This window comes from Scyliorhinus torazame, chromosome 3 (assembly GCF_047496885.1).
Source record: "Scyliorhinus torazame isolate Kashiwa2021f chromosome 3, sScyTor2.1, whole genome shotgun sequence".
In the NCBI taxonomy this organism is placed as follows: Eukaryota; Metazoa; Chordata; class Chondrichthyes; order Carcharhiniformes; family Scyliorhinidae; genus Scyliorhinus; species Scyliorhinus torazame.
This window is the reverse complement of record NC_092709.1, coordinates 153,297,241-153,318,041: the sequence shown is the minus strand read 5'-3', so window position 1 is coordinate 153,318,041 and position 20,801 is coordinate 153,297,241. Positions and strand designations below refer to the sequence as shown.

General features: G+C 44.3%; 1 protein-coding gene across 4 annotated transcripts in view; it reads right to left on the bottom strand.

The window, feature by feature from the left end:
- The window catches only part of cpeb2 (cytoplasmic polyadenylation element binding protein 2), a 168,359-nt gene that overhangs the window by 64,643 nt on the left and 82,915 nt on the right, over positions 1-20,801 (bottom strand). For all 4 annotated transcript variants that reach the window (XM_072496400.1, XM_072496399.1, XM_072496398.1 and 1 more), the window contains one exon: positions 19,516-19,566. In XM_072496400.1, the coding sequence (XP_072352501.1) occupies positions 19,516-19,566 (51 nt within the window). The remainder of the gene's footprint in view (positions 1-19,515; positions 19,567-20,801) is intronic.

Below are 20,801 nucleotides of genomic sequence, written 5' to 3'. Positions count from 1 at the left end.
AGAAAAGTCTTCACTTAACAGTGCCAACAATGTCAGCAAACAATTTATTTTCAGATTTAAGATTGCCAGTTTTCTTTTAGAAGACTTATAATTTTCTCAAACTCAAACTACACATATTATGTTGGAGAATATAGAAGTTAACAGGAATGTTTAAGGAGACACAGGATAAATGCACTGCACATTAATATCAACAAACCGGGCTAACCACAAAGGCAGCATTCCCTGTAGAGAATTGTTATATAAAGTTAATTGCCACACTTATTTTCTTTGATCCAAGTACTGACATTCATTTAGAGTTACAAAAGTAATCTTGGCCTGAATTTTGTGGTCGGTGGACAATGCTGACCAAAATGAAAGCTGTACACAAAAGATCTACTGGGATTACCCTAGATGTGGTGTAGATGACCCTTTTCCCGACATTAATTTAATGGGCGGCATAATACCACAGTGGTTAGCACTATTGCTTCACAGCGGCAGGTCCCAGGTTCGATTCCCGGCTTGGGTCACTGTCTGTGCAGATTGTGCACGTTCTCCCTGCGTCTGCGTGGGTTTCCTCCGGGTGCTCCGGTTTCCTCCCATAAGTCCCGCAAGACGTACTGTTGGGTGAATTGGACATTCTGAATTCTCCCTCTCTGCACCCGAACAGGTGCCGGAGTGTGGCGACTAGGGCCTTTTCGCAGTAACGTCATTGTAGTGTTAATGCAAGCCTACTTGTGACACTAATAAAGATTATTATTCTGTCACCAACGGGGGAGGAGCAGCAAGGGGAGAGGTGGGATCACCAGCATCAGGCTGGTTAAGCAGCCAATCACATTTAAGAATTTTCAAGCAGCAAACTAGAGAGCAAACTAGAGAGCAAAAACTATTGCCTATCCTTCGGTTTTTAATCATTACGGAGATCAAAATAAAGATTGAGACGTACACATGCGATTAAGAAAATCATAAACTTTAAAAAGGGGGTTATTTTTAAAAACTATGGAATTATCATAATGGAGACATACGAATTCCCACAAGTAAATTAACTTTTCAGTAGTACTTATGAACTTGGTACAGTATTAGGAACCCAGTTACATCTCATTCAACGAGATTAACTTGATCAAGGCTCTGTACATTTTCACAAGCAAGTAAAAACATAAAAGTGGACGTTTGTGTCAGTTTAAACAATCTCTAAACACTTCCATATGCAGGTCCTCAACTTACGCCCTCTGTGGGAGTAGGGAACTACTACCGGCAACTTCTGAATTTCAGGGTGGTAGAGGCCAACAAAGGTCTGAGAGCGAAGGTGGCGGACCTGGAAAATAAATCTAGGTGGCAGAACTTACAAATTGTGGGTGTGCCCCAAGAGGCGGAGGGCCCGAGGCCAACTGAGTACTTTGCCAAGATGTTGGTGGAGCTGCTGGGAAAGGGGGAAGATCCCTCCCGGTACAAATTGGATCGGGCTCATCGGTCGCTGAAGTCCAAACCAAAGGCGAATGAACTGCCGAGGGTAGTAATAGTTTGTTTTCACAGGCACCATGTGAAGGAGAAGTTCCGGAGTTGGGCGAAGTAGAAGCATGGGTGCAGTGGACTGAAGTTGGTCTACGCAAATACCAGGACTTAACTGTGGAGCTGGTGAGAAGGCGGGCGACCTTTGGCCGAGTGAAGATGGCTCTGTACAGCAGTGGCGTGCCGTATCCAGGGGAGTTGAGGGTGACCTACGCCTCAAAAGACTTTTACTTCAAGACGGTGAAGGCTTTTGTGGAGGCAGAAGTGAGAAATGGGACTGGGGTTTGGTCTTGGTACAAGGTTGTATTTCATGTTGTTATTTGTGATTTAAGGGTGTGAAGTTGCCTGTTTGGGATTTTTTTTGCGATGGTGGTTTTCTGCGATTTGCACTGGGGTTGTTTATTTGAAGGGAATTTCTTGGTGTTTGGGACTGGGCATGGGGGAGGGGATTGGGAGGAGGGGGAGCTGGGCAGGGGCCTCCACATTAGCAAGCTTAAGTTGGCTAGTGAACGGGAGTGTGGTGGTGGTGGTGGTGTGCGGGGGGGGGGGGGGGGGGAGGGGGCGCAGTCATCAGAGCCTGGTCGAACAGGTTTTGAAGGGCCTGGGAGGTGGGAAAAGTGAGGATCGGTATTGGGAGAGGTATTTGAGAGAGGGAGTGGAGGGGGGATTCTGGGAGCGGGCAGGGAAAGGGGTTTGACGCAACCAAGGGACGGGATGGATCAGGCCCAGTGGGCAGGATCCAGAGTTATGATGATGGTGGATAGGAGGGGCAGTGAGAGACCCCCGGTCAGGATAGTAATGTGGAACGTGAGGGGTTTGGGGGAGGCAGTGAAGAGATCAAGGGTGTTAACGCACCTTAAGCTTAAGGGCCGATGTTGCCATGTTTCAAGAGACCCACCTGGTGGACCCATGGAGGTTTTTGCAACCGAGGGAGCGGGAGTACGCGTTCATCTCCCTGGTTCACAAAGTATATTCGAAGCTGGACTTTTTCGTGGTGGGGAAGTCATTGTTGGCTGGGATTAGGGGATCAGAGTACTCGGCGGTAACAATTTCAGACCATGCGCACACACTGGGTGGATGTGATCCTGGAGAAGGGGGTAGCCCAGAGGCCGGGGTGTTGATGCAGAGGTGGATAAAGGAGAGGGAAGAGCGTCAAACATTGGTACAGGAGATGTTGGAGGTGGATAGGAGGTACGTGGGGGATGCAAATCCGGCCCTTCTAGACAGGACGGAGCTGCTCCAGGCTAGTTTTGACCAGTTGTCTATGGGGAAGCCGGTGCGCCAACTGATGCGGGCAAGGGGAGCACAGTAGCACATGTGGATAGCACTGTGGCTTCACAGCGCCAGGATCCCAGGTTCAATTCCCCGCGGGGTCACTGTCTGTGCGCAGTCTGCATGTTCTCCCAGTGTCTGCGTGGGTTTCCTCCGGGCCCTCCGGTTTCCTCCCACAGTCCAAAGACGTGCAGGTAAGGTGGATTGGCCATGCTAAATTGCCCTTAGTGACCAAAAGGGTTAGGAGGGGTTATTGGGTTACGGGGATAGGGTGGAAGTGAGGGCTTAAGTGGGTCGGTGCAGACTCGATGGACCAAATGGCCTCCTTCTGCACTGTATGTTCCATGTAGGGGAGCAGTTTATGAATATGGGGAGAACGCCAACTTCGGAGGGAGGTGGCGGCGAGGGAGATAGCCCAGGTGTGGGAAAGGACATGGAAATTGGTGGTGGCTCCTGGGTGCCTCCCGAAGGTGATAGGTCTCAGACAGGGCTTGTGAAAGTTAGGCAGCTATTTATGAATGCCAGAAGATTATTAAACGTAATCATGACGCTGACCGAGGCAAAGGAGACGGAGGTGGTGGTGGGGCAAGATGTGAAAAAGGTGCTCGATCGGGTAGAGTGGGGGTACTTGATGGCGGGCCTAGAGAGATTCGGGATAGGGCCGAGATTTACAGAATGGGTACGGCTATTGTGTGAGGGAACCAATGGAGAGTGTCCGCACAAATAATATGAGCTTGGGTACTTTGCACCGGGGGAACCAGACAGGGGTGTCATATGCCCCCCCCCCATGCTCTTTGCATTAGTGATAGAGCAATTGGCCATCGCTTTAAGGAGTTTGGGACTGTGGAGGGGGATAGTGCGGGGGGGGGGGGGGGGGGGGGGGGGGGGGGGGGAAGGGGGGTATGGAGCAAAGGGTGTCTTTGTATGAAGACGACTTTGTCGTATATTTCAGAGTGGAGTACGTCGGTGGCGGACATTGTAATGGGACTTCGCCAAAGATTTGGGTTGTTTTCAGGATATAAACTACATTTGTAGAAGCGTGAGTATTTTGTGGCATCCCAGCCAGGAATGGGGTCGGGAGTGGGTAGGGGGGGGCTGCTGTTTCGCCAAGGCAGCAACCCACTTCAGGTACTTGTGGGTGCAGATGGCGCAGGACAGGGTGGAGGGGCGCTCCATAGGCACAATTTTACTGTTTGGTGGAGAGTGAAAGCTGACTTGGCAAGGTGGGACAACCTCCCTCTGTCATTGGTGGGCCCGGTGCAGGCAATTAAAATGAATACGTTGCTGCGATGTTTGTTTTGTTTCAGTGCCTGCCGGTCTTTTTACCCAAGGTATTCTTCAAGGAAGTGGACAGATTTGTCGCCTCGTTTATCTGGGGGGGAAAAAGGTAGCCAGGGTCAGGAAGGTAGTCCTGCAGAGAGGTGGTGGCGAGGGGGGGGGGGGGGGGGGGGGGGGCTGGGTCTACTATTTTACTGTTTTGTTAACCTTTACCTGGGATGCACGAATGGATGTGCTGGATTGTATATTGAGGGGGTTGTTATTTCTTGGGGATTGCTATTGTGCTTGTTTTTCTTTTGTTGTTTGTGGAAAATGTGGAGAATAAAAAGATTTTTTAAAAATAAATATATATTATATATATAAAAAAGGCAGGCTTTCTTTTCTCTGTTGCCACTTTGGGAATGACAAAGAATTCTGTAATTGCCTAAATATTGTAAAATCTGGAATTTCTTAACTTGTTTGATAGATATGAACTGTATCAATGCTAAAATTAATCAGGAACATTTACAAATTATACGTAAAGCAAATTGCATTAGGAAAAGGATAGCGATGAGACTATTTTTGGATCAAGCCAGGTGCTCAATGTACATAGAAATCGATCAGCATGTTCAGAATATCAAAACAGGTTATTGAGGAACTGCCACAAGCAGAATTTCATGGAATCCACATTTTCCCCAATATGGAGAATTCCAGAGAATTTCCTGCAGGTTGGAACATTTAAAGTTTAGCAATATCTTATTCATGGTAAGCGGACGAGACAGAAATGCTACCAGCTGGGGGACCTTATTTAAAAACCGGAAGAATTCCTGACTTGGGAGAGATTTACATCTCCAGATCCCATTACTTGAGCTATGCTGACTGGTCAATCAAAAATAATGCCTTGAGTATTCAATGTCTTTGATCTACCAGGCTGTAGGATTACATTTTCCAATCTACCATCTGGGGTTCCAAATTCCCATTCCCAGGCTCACTAATTCACTCTCTTCTTCATCCTTAGACCCTCCATTTATTTCCCCCAAACAGAGGAAGATAGTCACTGTTGGGCAGACAAATGGGATGTAAACTTTATTCCTGTCATTAAATTGACATTAGTATAATGAAAATACGTTATTTAAACACCAGAACTACATTCATTATTATAGCTCGATAATATAGCCAAATGCATTTTGCAATTTAAGCTCAACAACTGTAGAAGTAAAAGGGTTAAAAAAAAACACAATTTTCACGTAATTCATAACTTTTATAAATTAAACTCATGTTATTTCCTGTTTGTACCCAACCTAGGACTAGGAGCAGGAGTAGGTAATTCAGCTCCTCGAGCATGCTCCACCATTCAATACAATCATGGCTGATCTCATCTCGACCTCAACTCCACTTTCCTGCCTGTTCTCCATAATCCTTCAACCCATCTCCTCCTTAAATTTACTCAATGTCTCGGCATCCACTGCACTCTGAGGTAGTGAATTCCACAGATTCAGACCCTTTGAGAGGAATGATTTCTCATCTGTTTTAAACCTGCTACACCATACCCTAAAGCTTTGACCTTTCATTCTAGATTGCCCCACAAGGGCAAACATCCACTCTAGGTCTACTGTGTTAATACGTTTTATTATCTTACATACCTCAATTAGATCTCCTCTCATTCTTCTAAACTCAACAGCATAGACCTAAACTACTCAATTTATCTTCATAAGACAAACCCATCATATCTGGAGTCAATCCAGTGAACCTCCTCTGAACTGCCTCTAATGCAACTACATCCCTCCTCAAATAAGGGGACCAAAACTGTGCACAGTACTTCAGATGTGGTCCTACTTTTCTACTCTATTCTTTTAGCTATAAATGCTAAAACTCCAGTTGCCTTCCTTGTTATCTGCTGTACCTGCATTCTTGTTTTCTGCGATTCATGCATGAGGACACCCAAATCCCTCTGCACCAGTGCACTCTCCCATTTAGATTATAAGTTGCCTTTCCATTTTTCTGACCAAAATGAATATCCACACATTTATCCCTGTTGAACTCCAGCTGCCAAATTTTGGCCCATTCACCTAATCTATCTACATCTATTTGTAAATTTCCTTTCTTCCACATTTCAACTTACAATCCCAGCTATTTGAGTATCATCTGCAAATATGGCTGTAATACCTTCTATCCCGGCATCCAAGTCACTGATATATATTGTAAATAGTTGGGGCCCCGAGGACCGAACCATGTGGCACCCCACTAGTTACATCTTGCCAACCAGAAAAAGACCCATTTATCTCGACTCTCTGCCGTTTGTCAGTCTTCCATCCAAGCTACAAAAATCCCCCCAACCCCATGCGAATTAACCTTTTGTGTGGCAACTTACAAATGCCTCCTGGAAAGCCAGATATACTACATCCTCAGGATTCCCATTATCCATTTGGCTTGTTACATCTTCGAAGAATTCTAGCATTAGTCAAACACGATTTATCCTTCATAAAACCATGCTGACACTGATGGATTGCATTTTGACTTTCCAAATGTCCTGTTAGTACTTCCTTCATAATGGATTCTAACAATTTTTCAATGACAGCTGTTAAACTAACTGGCCTATAGTTTGCTACTTTCTACCTCCCTCCCTTTTTGAATAAGGGCGTCACATGAGCATTTTTCTAATCCACTGGAACTTTTCCCACATCCAGGAAATTTTGGAATATTATAACCAATGGATTCACGATCTCGGCTACCACTTCTCTTAAGATCCTAGGATGTAGGCCATCAGGCTCAACCACCATTAAAAAAGATTACATCAGCATTATCTCAATGTTGTTTAAGGGATCTTATGGGGGTGCACAAATTGGTTGCCATATTTTCTTGCATTACAACAGTGACTACACTTCTAAACTACCTTCTTGGCTGCAAAGCATTTTAGGATATCCTTAAGTCGTCAAAGACATTATTTGAAATGCAAGATCTTGTGTTGTTTTATTATAGAAAATCTCTGAGAAGGATATAAACAGGAGCATATTAAGTTTAGTTCTTTGGTAGTTCAGAACTTGAGTATTGCTGAAAAAGGACATTTTTTGTTAAAGGTTTGCATCTTGCACTCATCAAAGCTTTGCGTCTAGCACTCATCAGAACACTGAGGGAAATCAACACATTTGTACTGTATAAGAGGGTGCTGATTGATTGGTGGACGGATTGGTAGAGGAATTGCCATGGAGACTACACCAGTTGATGGTGACCGACTGTTAACTGCCAAGCGCTGTTTGAAATTTAAACCAGGCAACTTGACTCTGATCAGGCAAGGTACTGTACTGAGGAACTAACCATTGAATGGCTGTCACTTATTTTGTTTAGCCAAAACAGGTGCAATGCATGTACATGTTCTTTCTCTCTGCAAAGAACATGGCCCTGTGTATTAATATATTTAATTTCCAGTTCATGCAAATGCACCACACTGTGAGCTGACTAACAATCTTAATTAGTTGTCAGCATAATTCTTAGCACACAAAAAATTACTTAGCAACTGTTGTTCAATCACAGAATCACATTTAATGTTGGACACTACTTTGCAAGCACAGGCTGTACCTTGCCCATTGCAAACAGCAGAAGGGACACGCTGTTTGATAAGATCCATCAGATTTTGGGACATACTGTCTACATATTTACTATCACACTGACGTAATGAGTAATGTGGTGTATGAATTTCAGTGCCAGTGTGATGCTCGGTATATAGGCTGTATGACCCAAACACTAGCAAACACAAAGTATCGCTATGTGCTGAAGTTCTATCTGTCCCCACTCTTGCACAAGATGGGTCGGGTCACATTGCCGTGGAATGCTCCATGTTCAGTTGGACCATGCCGTATGATCTGTCCCAAATGGAAAAATTTGAGCAGTGAACTTCTTTGACAACACGTTCACCAGGCAATGGTCCACACGCAATCTCCTTGAGGCTCTGTGCGAAAAGGCGATGGCGTTGGATCCTGTCAGATGTTTCACAGAGCAGATTGTCAAAGGCATTTGGCAGAATGCATCATTGCCATTACTTTCAAACAAGCACCAAGACATAGCTTGGAGGGCCCTCTCCATTAGATCCTTCATACTCAGTTTAACCACCTCCAAACGCTGCTGACAAGGCAGTAGTGGTGGGGAAGGAACGGTCGTTCAACTCCTTGGAATGTGCTTTGGAAAGCAGGTCTGGAAAGAGATGCAATAGTTCTTGCCGAGGTTCATACCAATTAGCTCCGTAACACAGGATTCAATGCTCTACAGGTTGTCGCCAGGGATGAAACTGGAATAAACATCAACTGGTGCTGAAGGACCATCGGATCAGTGAAATGCTTTCTTTGGTCTGCCCAAAACCAGTTGGGTCTTCCAGTGCAAACAATCAAGGATTGTCAAGTAACAAGTGTTGCAGACTGACAGTTCCAGGATTACATGCGAAGGGATGCACTAAAGCTTGGGGCACCTGCTGCAAAGGCTCACTGGGGAAAGATGGGCTGGAAACTATGTAAAACTCCTCAGGCTGTATGCACCAAACACTGAAAATGTTTTACATGAATTACAAATGTACACTGTAAATAAAACCTATAACGACAATGTATTGAGACACCTCATGTATTGCATTTGAAGAAACTGATGAATAAATACATTTTGCAAGAAAAAAAGTTATTGTTGCAGCAGGAACTTCTGCAGTAGAGGTCACAGCAACAGATACTGAAATATCAGGACTAGCAATTAGTTATAGGTAATTCAGTACATGGGATATGCGTTGGATACTGGAGAGAAGACAGAGATAACACTGCAATTGGCTTGAGCTGCTGAATTGAGAAGCCAATCCAGGATAATTGGACAGTTCAGTGGTGTCAGTAGTCGACGTAAAGGGTTTTACAAAGACGCTGAGCAGGACAATTACATTCGACGCTAAGTGGGGATAGAGCCCAGAAGGGAACAGTGAATTCCAGACTATAGGACAGGCTTTAGAAGCTGTGCACATGTGGAAAGAACAGAAGTATTTGAATATTGTTGAGCACTTCATATTTTATTTCTATGATTAGCATAATAAAAGTTATAAGGTAACAGATAGTAATGAGGTTTGAACATTTTAGTCTGCTTACAGTTGCAGCTTTCCCACTAAAAGAGACATGGTCTGTTTCTTTTGTGCTCGGTCTCCATGCATTTTTTTTTGGATAGAGTTCAAGTAAAAGGCAAGGAATTGTCTAAGATTTGTTTAAACAACCATTTTGCTACACTTGGAGCCAATTCAGCATTATTAGTCCACTAAAGGTAACACTATTTTCTCAGTCCCCAATGCTAAAAAGGTGAAAGGACATCCAGACAACATTTCCAAATACACAAGAGACTGAGACAAGTACTTGCATCCAGTGTACAATAATTACATCTTAGAAAAAACAATGTCTAGCAAATTTAGAAAAGGAGACATCATGCAAACATTGTGTGGAACTTTATTTTCCTTATGCTTGCAACACATCCCCTATCTTTACCCACCTGGCCTGCGGCCAAGAATGTGATCAGACAACTCCCTGTGCTCTATAATGTCTCCTATAGTCAGACTAGGAGACACTAGGCAATTCTCAGACTTTGTTTTTCCCAATTTTTCTGATTAATTTTCATTTTGTTTTCACTTGATGCTCCTTATTCAACATGGCTGAAAAAAGGAACTCAAACAGTCCCTATTTTGGCTTTGTGATCAGGTTCTGTTAGACACCCACGACACATTGTATATTTTGACAATCCTCCTAGTGCATTTTTAATAAATAGAGTCACATTTATTGGTACAGGTTCTATACATTAATCTTCCATGTGCATCATTCCAATGCTGAGTCAATTAGATACTACTGGTGTATTTATAGCTCCATAAGTTTTATAATTGATACTTTTCAGATAGCCACATTTAATTTTCAAAATAAAATCTCAGTTTGAACACCCTAATTATCAATTATTGCAGTGTTCAAAATGGAGGGCGCGATTTACCAGCCTGAACAGGAACACGCGAGGACGGTAGATGCTGGAATAATTCCTGGCAGCCAGTATGCCTTGCAAGATCCACCAGATCTCGCGAAGCATCGCAATCAGGTTTCTGCCCACAATGGGCGTCACCAAACCTCACACGCCCAAGTAGGTTCTAAACCCACTTAGGAGTGTTCACCCGGGATCTACCGGGCTCCCAGCATCTAACAGCCTCCCCAGGGAGACCCCAGCCAGATGCCGTTCAGCCCTGGTCTATACAAACGTGGACCAGTCTGAACAACACCTGGGGTGGTTCTCCCAGGTCATTGGAGGCCCCTGGGTGGTGAGGGACAGGGCAGTGTAGCCCTCCTGGCCCTCCCCCTGGAATACAGGCACCTTGGCACTACCACCCTGGCATTACCAAGGTGTCCAGGTGGCACTGCAAAACTGGCAGGAGCACTGCCAGGGTTCCTGGGTGGCACTGCCAAGGGTCATGGCCTAGGGAAGCCATGCCCATAAGAGAGAGGGGTTAATGAAGGGGGGGGGGGGAATGAGGCCTGAAAAATGGGGGCTCTCAGCAACCCCATAGCAGGGTGTCATCACTTGAAGGGAGAGGGGAGAGGAGAGATAATGGCCATATGTGTCGGGGACCCACCCACAAGCCCACTTAAGAGATCAGGGCTCCCTTTCAAAATAGTGGTACAATCTCAGAGGAGCTGGTCTGACCAGCAAGGTCAGCTCCCCAGTGATGAACATAATAGGCTGGACCGGAGAGAAACTGCCAAGGGCCCCAAAAAGCGACAAAGTGTGGTGAGATAGCGGATGGGAACTCTGTGACAGTCAGTGAGAAACTTCCAGCAGAACCCGCCACAAATGACTGCTCTAAGTTTCTAAGTGTGGTAGCGAGCGGGAACTGCCACAAGCTTCCCAATGCTTGGCCCAGAGAGGTCCTCACCGGTATCAAACATTAATTGTTCCACTTAACGAGGCCCCACAGGCTTCACACCGTAAATGATGGTCTGGCTGGACGATTTGCCTGAACAGCACCCACCAGCAAGGGGGAGCAGCACTTAAACCGATCGTGCAGAAAAAGCCCCACACAGCTCACAGCCCAGCCACTGAGGCGACCAGCCCCACCATTCCCAGATGACGACCTGGCCAGTTTACTATTGTAGGTGGTCCGGACTCTTAACTGTCTCATGACGGCAGCAATCAGAGGAGGTCTTTGGAATAAGGTTCCTGTCAGCATTTCCATGCCCAGCACTCTGCTGTGATTTGACCAGTCGTGTTGTATACACGACCCAGGTGGTGGCGTAGCAGACACAACCCAGGGGGTGGCATGGCAGACATGACCCCCCCTCCCCAATGTTGGCCCACCACAACCGAGGCTGTCCCTCCCATGGCAGCAATCCCAGTGTCCCTGGGTTCATTGTCTTGAAGTGAAGATGGCTCCTCTCCTCGCAGCAGCCATTCCACCAGGTTCATGTTTTCAAAAAGAGATACTAATTAGCACCCGCATGATCACTTGCTGGGGAGACAGTTAGATCACGGGATGCCGTTAGAAAGGGGGTAGTTCCTGTTAATTGTATGGAGATTGGCCTTAAGTGGCGATTATTGGTTTTGCACCACACCATGATGGGATCCTGATTTTGCCAACTGGAACGGGCCGGTTAGATCGCAACCCAGCTCGGTTCTCCATTTTGGCCTCTTCCAGGATCTAATGGCCTTGTCGCGCTCAAGCGCAACATGGCCATTAAACCGTGCCCCAAAATTTCAGTTATGATACATCCTGCAAATTAAAACAACTGCTTTACATTCATCGTTCCCTGAACTATGAGCTTGAGCACAACATTTAAAATGTCACTTGTCATCCTTCTAAATTACATAATATCAGTTCCATTTATTAGTCGTTAGGCTGCCAATACAATAGGGGGTAATATATATTACATGTGGCAATTTAACTTATAAAACTGAGCTGGTAACTCAGCTGTGCCTATAATGAGGATACACACTTCACGATTCCTAATTTACAAGCAGATCATCTACCTCCCTCCAATGTAAAAAAATAGATTAATATGTTAAAATAAGATCCTATTATGCAGAAAGTCAGAAAGTACGATAGCATTTTGCATCATCATTCGGGAGGGGAGGGTGAGTGATGTTATGCATACATTTTAAGAAGTTAATTAAATTAACGACAGAGAAGGAAATTTTAAAACTGTGAAGGTCAGTCCAAAAATAGAGTACTCCCTGATGCATAAAGAGCGAACTCCACATGTGACATTTTGATGTGAATTTTTCTTCCTTGTGTGGCACGTTCTTTTCACATCTATACCATTGACCTTTCTTGGGAATGATGTGATACAGTGAGTCATAGTTTCTACAGTACATTATACAGGAGTTTTGAGAACCAGACAGTTACTGGCTTCAACAAACTGTCATATTCTAGAATTACCTACCATACAAAATAGATGTACAGACACAACAGTCAGTAGCATAAGGTCATGCACATGTTTACAATGGACTTAAAAATATTTTCTCAGTGAAAGACCACCGTACTGCATGTCAATGAGTATAATATGTACCAAATGTGGCACCTAGGAGAGCATCACTCAAACCTGGAGAAATTTATTATGTTCAGTTAGTAAGACAAATACTTTACTTCCAAAGTAAGTTAGAATTACTGACTAGGTGACATCCCACATATTTACACCACAACATTCAGAAATTTGTGTCAGATTGCACTTCTTCACTGTACATTCTTCTCCTGTTACACCATGAACTGCAATCTCATTTAATGTGGCCGAACATTTTCCTTGTTTTTATTCTCACTTAAGAACTTTATGGAACTTGGGTTATCCCTCATCTTTTGCAGAAATGACAGCCACCTTAAAATGACAGTAATTTATATTCTGTTAGCGTAGAGGTCAATAACCAGGGGCCCTGGGTTTACACTAATTGGGAGGAAGGTTTAATGGGGAGCTAAGGAGAAGCTTTACATTCAGAGGATGGTGGGCAATGTAACCTCTAACCTTTTTTGCAGTGTATGGGCCCTTTAATGCAGTGTTAATGTAAGCCTACTTGTGACAATAAAGATTATTATTAAAACTTTTTTTGAATGACTAGGTTACACATGGGCAGTAACTTAAACAACATGGCTTGTGCAAGAACCTGTGATCATGCAACTTTGAGGAAACATTGGTGGTGTAGTTCTGGAACACACTGCACAAAGGTGGTAGAGGCACTTGGAGGACTAAACTACAGCACTACCAAACAAGAGTTGAAAAGTGTGATGAGGCTGGAAAGTATTGATAGAGAGAGAACCAGAGCTCACATTCTGATGAAAGATGACAGACCAGTTAACACTGCTTCTCTCTCCATGAATGCTGCCAGGCCTGCTGAGTATTTCCAGCATTTTCCGTTTTTATATATAATCGACAGCTATTGGCCATGTGATCTCAATACTTCCAGCCACACCACGATGGATAGATACTTTAATACATTTGTTGTTGAAATGGTTAAGGTGAAAACCAGAGCAGGTGGGTGCATTTTGATCATTGTGTGCACCTCACGTTCTTGGTCATCTACCAAAATGGTGCACAATAAAGCCTGATTTCAATAGCACTAATACCACACAGAGAAGAAGTCATCGTGTTCAGCTCGACCAATCGGAATAGCCATTCCAGGTAAGGAGAAGAAAGCAAGTTCACTAAATAATAAACAAGGCACATCATGGTCAAAGGCAAGCAGCAACCAACCATTTTCTGGATGGAGAACAGACTCATTGTTCAAGTCAGCATTTTTAACAATCACGTAAAAAGTTAAAGTGCTGCTCAACTGCTGGACAAAACATAGAAGTAGAATTTCAAACTTTGATGAAAGAGAAAGATTACAAAGTTTTACACTCCATGGTGGCAGATACTTGTTAAGTATACTTAGACATGTAAGTATTTACCTGCATTTTGCACAAGGCATTTTCGATTTAAACTAGTACATATGGCTAAATGGTGTCAACAATAGCTAAGCCGGGGTGGCGCAGTGGTTAGCACTGATGCCTATGGCGCCGAGAACCCGGGTTCGATCCTGGCCCCGGTCACTGTGTATGGAGTTTGTACATTCTCCCTGTGCTTGCGTGGGTTTCACCCCCACAACTCAAAAATGTGCAAGTTAGGTGGATTGGCCATGCTAAATTGCCCCTTAATTGGAAAAAAATAATTGGGTACTCTAAATTTATATATTAAAAAAAGAAACAAAAACTATAGCTAAGCCTCCAACTAGTCAGCAATTTCTGTACTTATATCAGACCACTTCCTGTGATGGATACAATTTGCTACTGTTATCCAGGTTTGTGTTTTTGGCAAAAGCAATACCTTGGATCAACAATAAGTTAGTTATACAAGCTATAAATATCTTCAGGGGCAGAAAATTTGAAAATCCAGAAAGCAAGCATTTTGATATTTTGAAAGCGTTATCAACACATGAATAATCAAATCAGTAAAGGATTTTTCAGATACAAAGTCCAATAAGTTAAACTGGATTTTAGAATGAGTGGTTTTAGTAAATTCACCTGATGACATGTAAAAGTCACTGCTATTTCAAGCATAATTAATGTCAAGGTGTTTGGACCCAAGACGAAGATATTCACGAATAACACCAGTTTCTTTCAATGCTATTACATAATGCACAAGTAAGCACCGGTGTAAATTTATCACCAGGCCTAAACAGGTCAGCTCTTTATTGAACTACAAATTTGAAAAATTAAACTTTGCATTTAAAGCATCATTTATAAAGCCCTTTTTAATTAATTTTTAGGATGTGGATATCGCTGGCTAGACCAGCAGTTATTGCCCTTGCCTAACTGCCTTTGAGAAGTTGGTTGCCTTCTTGAAGTCCCAAGTGCTGTAGTGTAGGTACACCCAGAGTGCTGTGATGAAAGGAGTTCTAGGATTCTGACCCAGCAACGGTGAAGGAACGACAATATATTTCCAAGTCAGGATGGTGAGTGGCTTTGAGGGGAACTTCCAGATGGTGGTGTTCTCATGCATTTACTGCCCTTGTCCTTCTCGATGGTAGAGGTTGTGGGTTTGGATGGTGCTGTCAATGGAGACTTGGTGAGTTCCTGAAGTGCATCTTGTAGATGGTACAAACTGCTGCCACTGTGCGTTAGTGATGGAGGGAGTGAAGTTTTGGCATGGGTTGCCAATCAAGAGGACTACTTTATCCTGGATGGTGTCAAGCTTCTTGAGTGTTGTTGGAGCTGCACTCATCCAGGCAGGAGGAGAGTATCCCATGACACTCCTGACTTGAGTTTTGCAAATGGTGGACTGGCAGGAGGCGAGTTATTCGCCACAAGATTCTGAGCCTCTGATCTGCTCTTATTGCCACAGTGTTTATATGGGTAGTCCAGCTCACTTTCTGGTCAACAGCAGCCCCCAAGATGTTAATAGTGGGGGATTCAGCGATGGTAATGCAATTAAATGCCATGGGGTAATGGTTACATTTTCTCTTGTTGGAAATGGTCATTGCTTGGCACTTGTGTGGTGCAAATGTTACATGCCACTTGTTAGCCCAAGCCTCGATATTGCAGATCTTGCTGCATTTAGACATGGACTGCTTCAGTGGCTGAGGAGTTGAGAATGGTGCTGAATATTGTGCAGTAATCAGCTAACATCCTCATTTCTGACCTCATGATTGAAGATCATTGATGAAGCAGCTGAAGGTGGTTGCCTCCAAGACACTACCCTGAGGAACTCCTGCAGTTGATGTCCTGGAACTAAGATGACTGACCTTCAATAACCACAACAATCTTCCTTTGTGGCAGGTATGACTCCAACCAGCAGAGAGTTTCCTCTCTGATTCTCATTGACTCCAGTTTTGCTAGGGTTGCTAGTTGTCACACTCGATCAAATGCTGCTTTGAAGCCAAGGGTAGTCAATCTCACCTCACCTCTCGAGTTCAGCTCTTTGAGGTCATGAACTGAATGACCCTGACAGAACCGAAACTGAGCATCAGGTTATTGCTGAGCAAATGCCCTCGATAGTGCTGTTGATGGTCCCGGTCATCACTTACTAATGATCGAGAGCAGACTGATGGGAGTAAAAACTGGCCAATTTGTATTTGCCGTGTTTTTGTGTGTACAGGGCACAAGCTAGGCAATTTTACACATTGCCGGGTAAAAACCAATGTTGTAGTTGTAGTTGTACTCGAACAGCTTGGCTAGGGGAGCGGCAAGTTCTGCAGCACAGGCATTCAATACTACTGTCGTATACTGTCAAGACCCATAACCATTGCAGTATCTAGTGCTTACAGCCGTTCCTTGACACCACGGGAGTGGATTGAATTGGACAAGCATCTTTGGTGCTGGTGACCTCTGGAGGAGGCCAAGATGGATCATCCACTAGGCACTTCTGACTGAAAATTGGTCCAAATGTTTCAACTTTATCTTTTGCACTGATGTGCTGGGTTTCCCCATCATGGAGGATGGGGATATTTACGGAGCCTCCTCCTCCAGTGAGTTGTTTAATTGTCCACCATCATTCATGACGGCTGAGCTTAGATCTAATCTGATCCGTTAGCTATGGCATAACTTATCTCTGTCCATAACATGCTGCCCTTGCCTAACTGCCTTTGAGAAGTTGGTTGCCTTCTTGAAGTACAAGTGCTGTAGTGTAGGTACACCCTGTTTGGTATGCAAGTAATTCTGTATTAGCTTCACCAGGTTGACACCTCATTTTTCGGTATGTCTGCTGCTGCTCCTGACAGGTCTCCTGCGCACTTTATTGAATCAGGGTTGATCCTCTAACGTGATGGTAATGGGTGGAGTGGGGATATGCCAGGCAATGAGGTTGAGTACAGTTCTGCTGCTGATAGCCTACAGCGCCTCATGGTTGACCAATTTGGAGTTGCCGGATCTGTTCGGAATTTAGAAGTGGTCGAGAAGCACAACATGATTGCAGATATCCTCAATGTGAAGGAAGGACTTTGCCTCCACAAGGATTCTGTGTGGCGGTCACTCCTACCAATATTGTCATGAACAGATGTTTCTGCAGCAGGCAGGTTGGTGAGGATGAGGTATTGCCTTCTTGCTGGCTCCCTCCTCACCTGCTGCAGACCCAGTCTAGCAGTTTTGTCCTTTAGGACTCAACCAGCTCAGTAAGTAATGGTGCTACCAAGTCACTCTTGGCAATGGTCATTGAAGTCCCCAACCCAGAATATATTCTGCACTCGTGCCACCCTCACCCTTTCCTCCAAGTGGTGTTCAACATAGAGGATTACTGATTCATCAGCTGAGGAGAGGCGGAGTGATACGTAATAATCATCAGGAGGTCTTCTTGCCATTGCTTGACCTCATGCCAAGAGGCTTCATGGGGTTTGGAGTTGATGTGGAGGACTCACAGGGCTATTCCCTCCCAAATGTATAACACTGTTCTGCCATGCTGCAGAGTCTGTCTTGCTGGTCGGACAGGACATACTCAGGGATGTTTTTGACAGAGTATGGGACATTATCTAGAAGGTATAATTTTGTGAGCATGACTATATCAGGCTGTTGCTTGACTAGTCTGTGAAACAGCGCGTCCAATTTTGGCACATGCCCCCAGATATTAGTGAGGAGGTCAATGCAGGGTGAAGGCCCGGGTTTGCCACTGTTTTTTCTGACACCTAGGTTAATGTCTGGTGATCCATCGGTTTTTATTCCTACTTGACTTTCGAGCGGTTTGATACAACGGAGTTGCCTGCTCATCCATTTCAAAAGGCATTTAAGAGTCAGTCAAGCTCATTGTTGTAGATCTGGAGTCACATGTAGGCCAAACTAGGTAAGAAGGCAGAGTTTCTTCCCTAAAGGGCATTAGTGAACCAGATGTGTTTTTACGACAATTGACAATGGTTGTACGGTCATCATTAGACTTTTAATTTCAGATTTTTATTGAATTCAGCTTTCAGCATCTGCAAATGATGGGATTTGAATCCAGTTCTCTGGATTACAAGTCCAGTGACAATACCACTACGTCACCATCTCCCAATAAGATGTCATAGAATTTACAGTGCAGAAGGAGGCCATTTGGCCCATCGAGTCTGCACCAGCCCATGGAAAGAACACCCTACCCAAGCCCACACCTCCACACGTTTGAGTGCCTAGTTCCCACATTATAGGGTGGCACGGTAGCAGTGGTTAGCACAGTTGCTTCACAGCTCCAGGGTCCCAGGTTCGATTCCCGGCTTGGGTCACTGTCTGTGTGGAGTTTGCACATTCTCCCCTTGTCTACGTAGGTTTCCTCCCACAGTGCAAAGGTTAGGTGGCTTGGCCATGCTAAATTGCCCCTTAATTGGAAAAAAATAAATAATTTGGTACGCTAAAATTTTATAAAAGAAAAAAAAGGGAAAAAAATGAGATCAGAATGTGTTAATGAGGTAAGCAGTGTGTCAAAGGATAACCTGGAACAAGGAAATATGGCCCTAGTGGTGTGGGGTGGGGGAGGAGAGATGGTGGTAGGGAAAAACAGATTGATGGAAGTAATGCAATAAATTGATGAAAATAAAATGGGAAGTGAAGGTGGAGGAGAGAGTTCACAGTCTGAAGTTGTTGAACTCAATATTAAGTCTGGGAGGCTGTGATGTGCTGTTCCACCAGTTTACGCTGGGCTTCACTGGAACACTGCAGCAAACCAAGGATAGACATGTGGACATGAGAACAGGATGGCATGTTGAAATGGTCCTGCTTGCGGACGGTCCGAAGGTGTTCTGCGAAGTGGTCACCCAGTCCGACCAATCCAGATTGTCCACAACATTTTTGTCAATCTCCATCTATCCAACCCCATTGCTCCACACCCCCCTCCAGTATAAATCTCATCCTATTTCCACCTCTCCAGCTTGGATAAAGGGTCATCCTGACTTGAAACGTCAGCTCCGTTCTCTCTCCACAGATGCTGTCAAACCTGCTGAGATTGTCCAGCATTTTCTGTTTTTGTTTCAAATTCCAGCATGTGCATTAATTTGCTTTTATTAAAGAATAGAAGACCTGCTTCAAAATACATCAGAACATGACATGAACATAATGAGTTATGCCATATAAAGTGCTGCACTGATTGTTTTTTCATGAATCTAACTAAATAGTAATCAGGCTTAAACTTGTTTCTAGCATCACAGGAAATGAAAGAATGCACTTGCTTCCATCTAATAAGATTGCTGCCTTATAATCTGACCCGATGAAATCCCTATACGTTTAGTAAAATCAACAAAGGCTAAGCTGGTCAATAATGCAATATCCAACCTGGCTTAATGCATTCCAATACCCAACGCACTACTTGCCATTGTTTCTACAACATAGCATGAGGGAGATATAGATTATAGCAACTAAAACAACATTTTACAGGAAATCAATTTTTAGTATTAACATTAGGCCATTGTGTTGCACAATTTTTACCAACTGATCATTTCACCTCACCAGTCATCGGCCTGAAATTCTGCCCATTGGCGCAACCGGACTGAAGCTTTCTGATAATAGCAGTGGAAGGGGGAAAATATTATTCACTCAAGACTCACCATTTATCATCAGAAAATTGTCAGTCCCTGGATGTGGATATCCTAAACGACCTGAAATGAGCAAGATAGAATAAAATTAGAAAACATTTCTAAATTAAAGGACATTATAAAAGCAACAAACACGTGAGGGCTTCTCAAAATGAACTCTTAAAAGAATGCAAAGAAAATATTGTGCTTTTACATAGTCCCTTTCATGATCCCAGAACATCCCAAAGAGTCACCCAGACTCGAAACAATAACTCTGTTTTTTCTCCACATATGCCGCAAGACCTGTTGAGATTGTCCAGCACTTACTGTTTTTTGTGCCAAAGTGATTCTCAATCAATTAAGCCTTTCTGAACTGTTGCTTAGAAAACAAATTTTAAAAACTGAAAGAACTCCATTGTTAAGGCCCAACTTCTTAACCGATAATACTACTTTTCACCAAAATATTTGTCTCAATCATTTCAGCTCCCCAACAACCACTAATTATTGCTTTCAGTTAATTTGGGGGAGCAGAAACTACGGGCGCGATTTAACAGGAAAAACAGGTTCCCGTTTTGGACACGTTTAGCGGGGTGTTTCTCGGCACCTGCAGCACCGAGAATGACCCTATCGAATTGGACTCCTTTAGTTTGTGGCTCGGCGAGGTTGCACATACCTTCATTTCCTGCACCGACTAGCTCAGCTCGTCAATACAGGAAGAGATTGGAGCGCTATTTTTAAATGCCAATCCAATCTCTCTACCCCCCCCCCCCCCCCCTAGCCTTTGGACTTCCTCAACACCCAAACCCATTTGTTTGGGGATCCTAAGCCGCCTTCATCCCACCTGGTAAGGGCAGGGCTCCCTGGGCCCGATCCCCAGAATGGGCAATGTGCCACCTGGGCATCCTGGCACAACCACCCAGGTAGTGCCACCCTGGCAGTGCCACCCTGGCAGTCAGGATGGCACTGCCAAGGTGCCTGGCTGGCACTGCCAGGGTACCACCCTTCCCAGAGCTTGACCACCCAGGGGCCACCGATGGCCTGGGAGACCTTGCCCCCCAGGTGCCAACACGCCTGGCCCACGTTTGTGTCTACTGCAAACAATCGAAAATTGGAATAAAATGGCATGGATCAAGAAAAACAGTAGGAAAAAATAAATATTTTAAACTATAATTAAGCAGGGCATCATCATTTCCCACCCCTGCTTGTCAATTGTTTTTCTCCCTAAAAGTTACACAATATCAACAGACAACCGAAAACGTACATTTTATTCAGGTGCCAAGTTCACTTCAAAAGGATTTCTAATTTCCAGTTTGTAATTA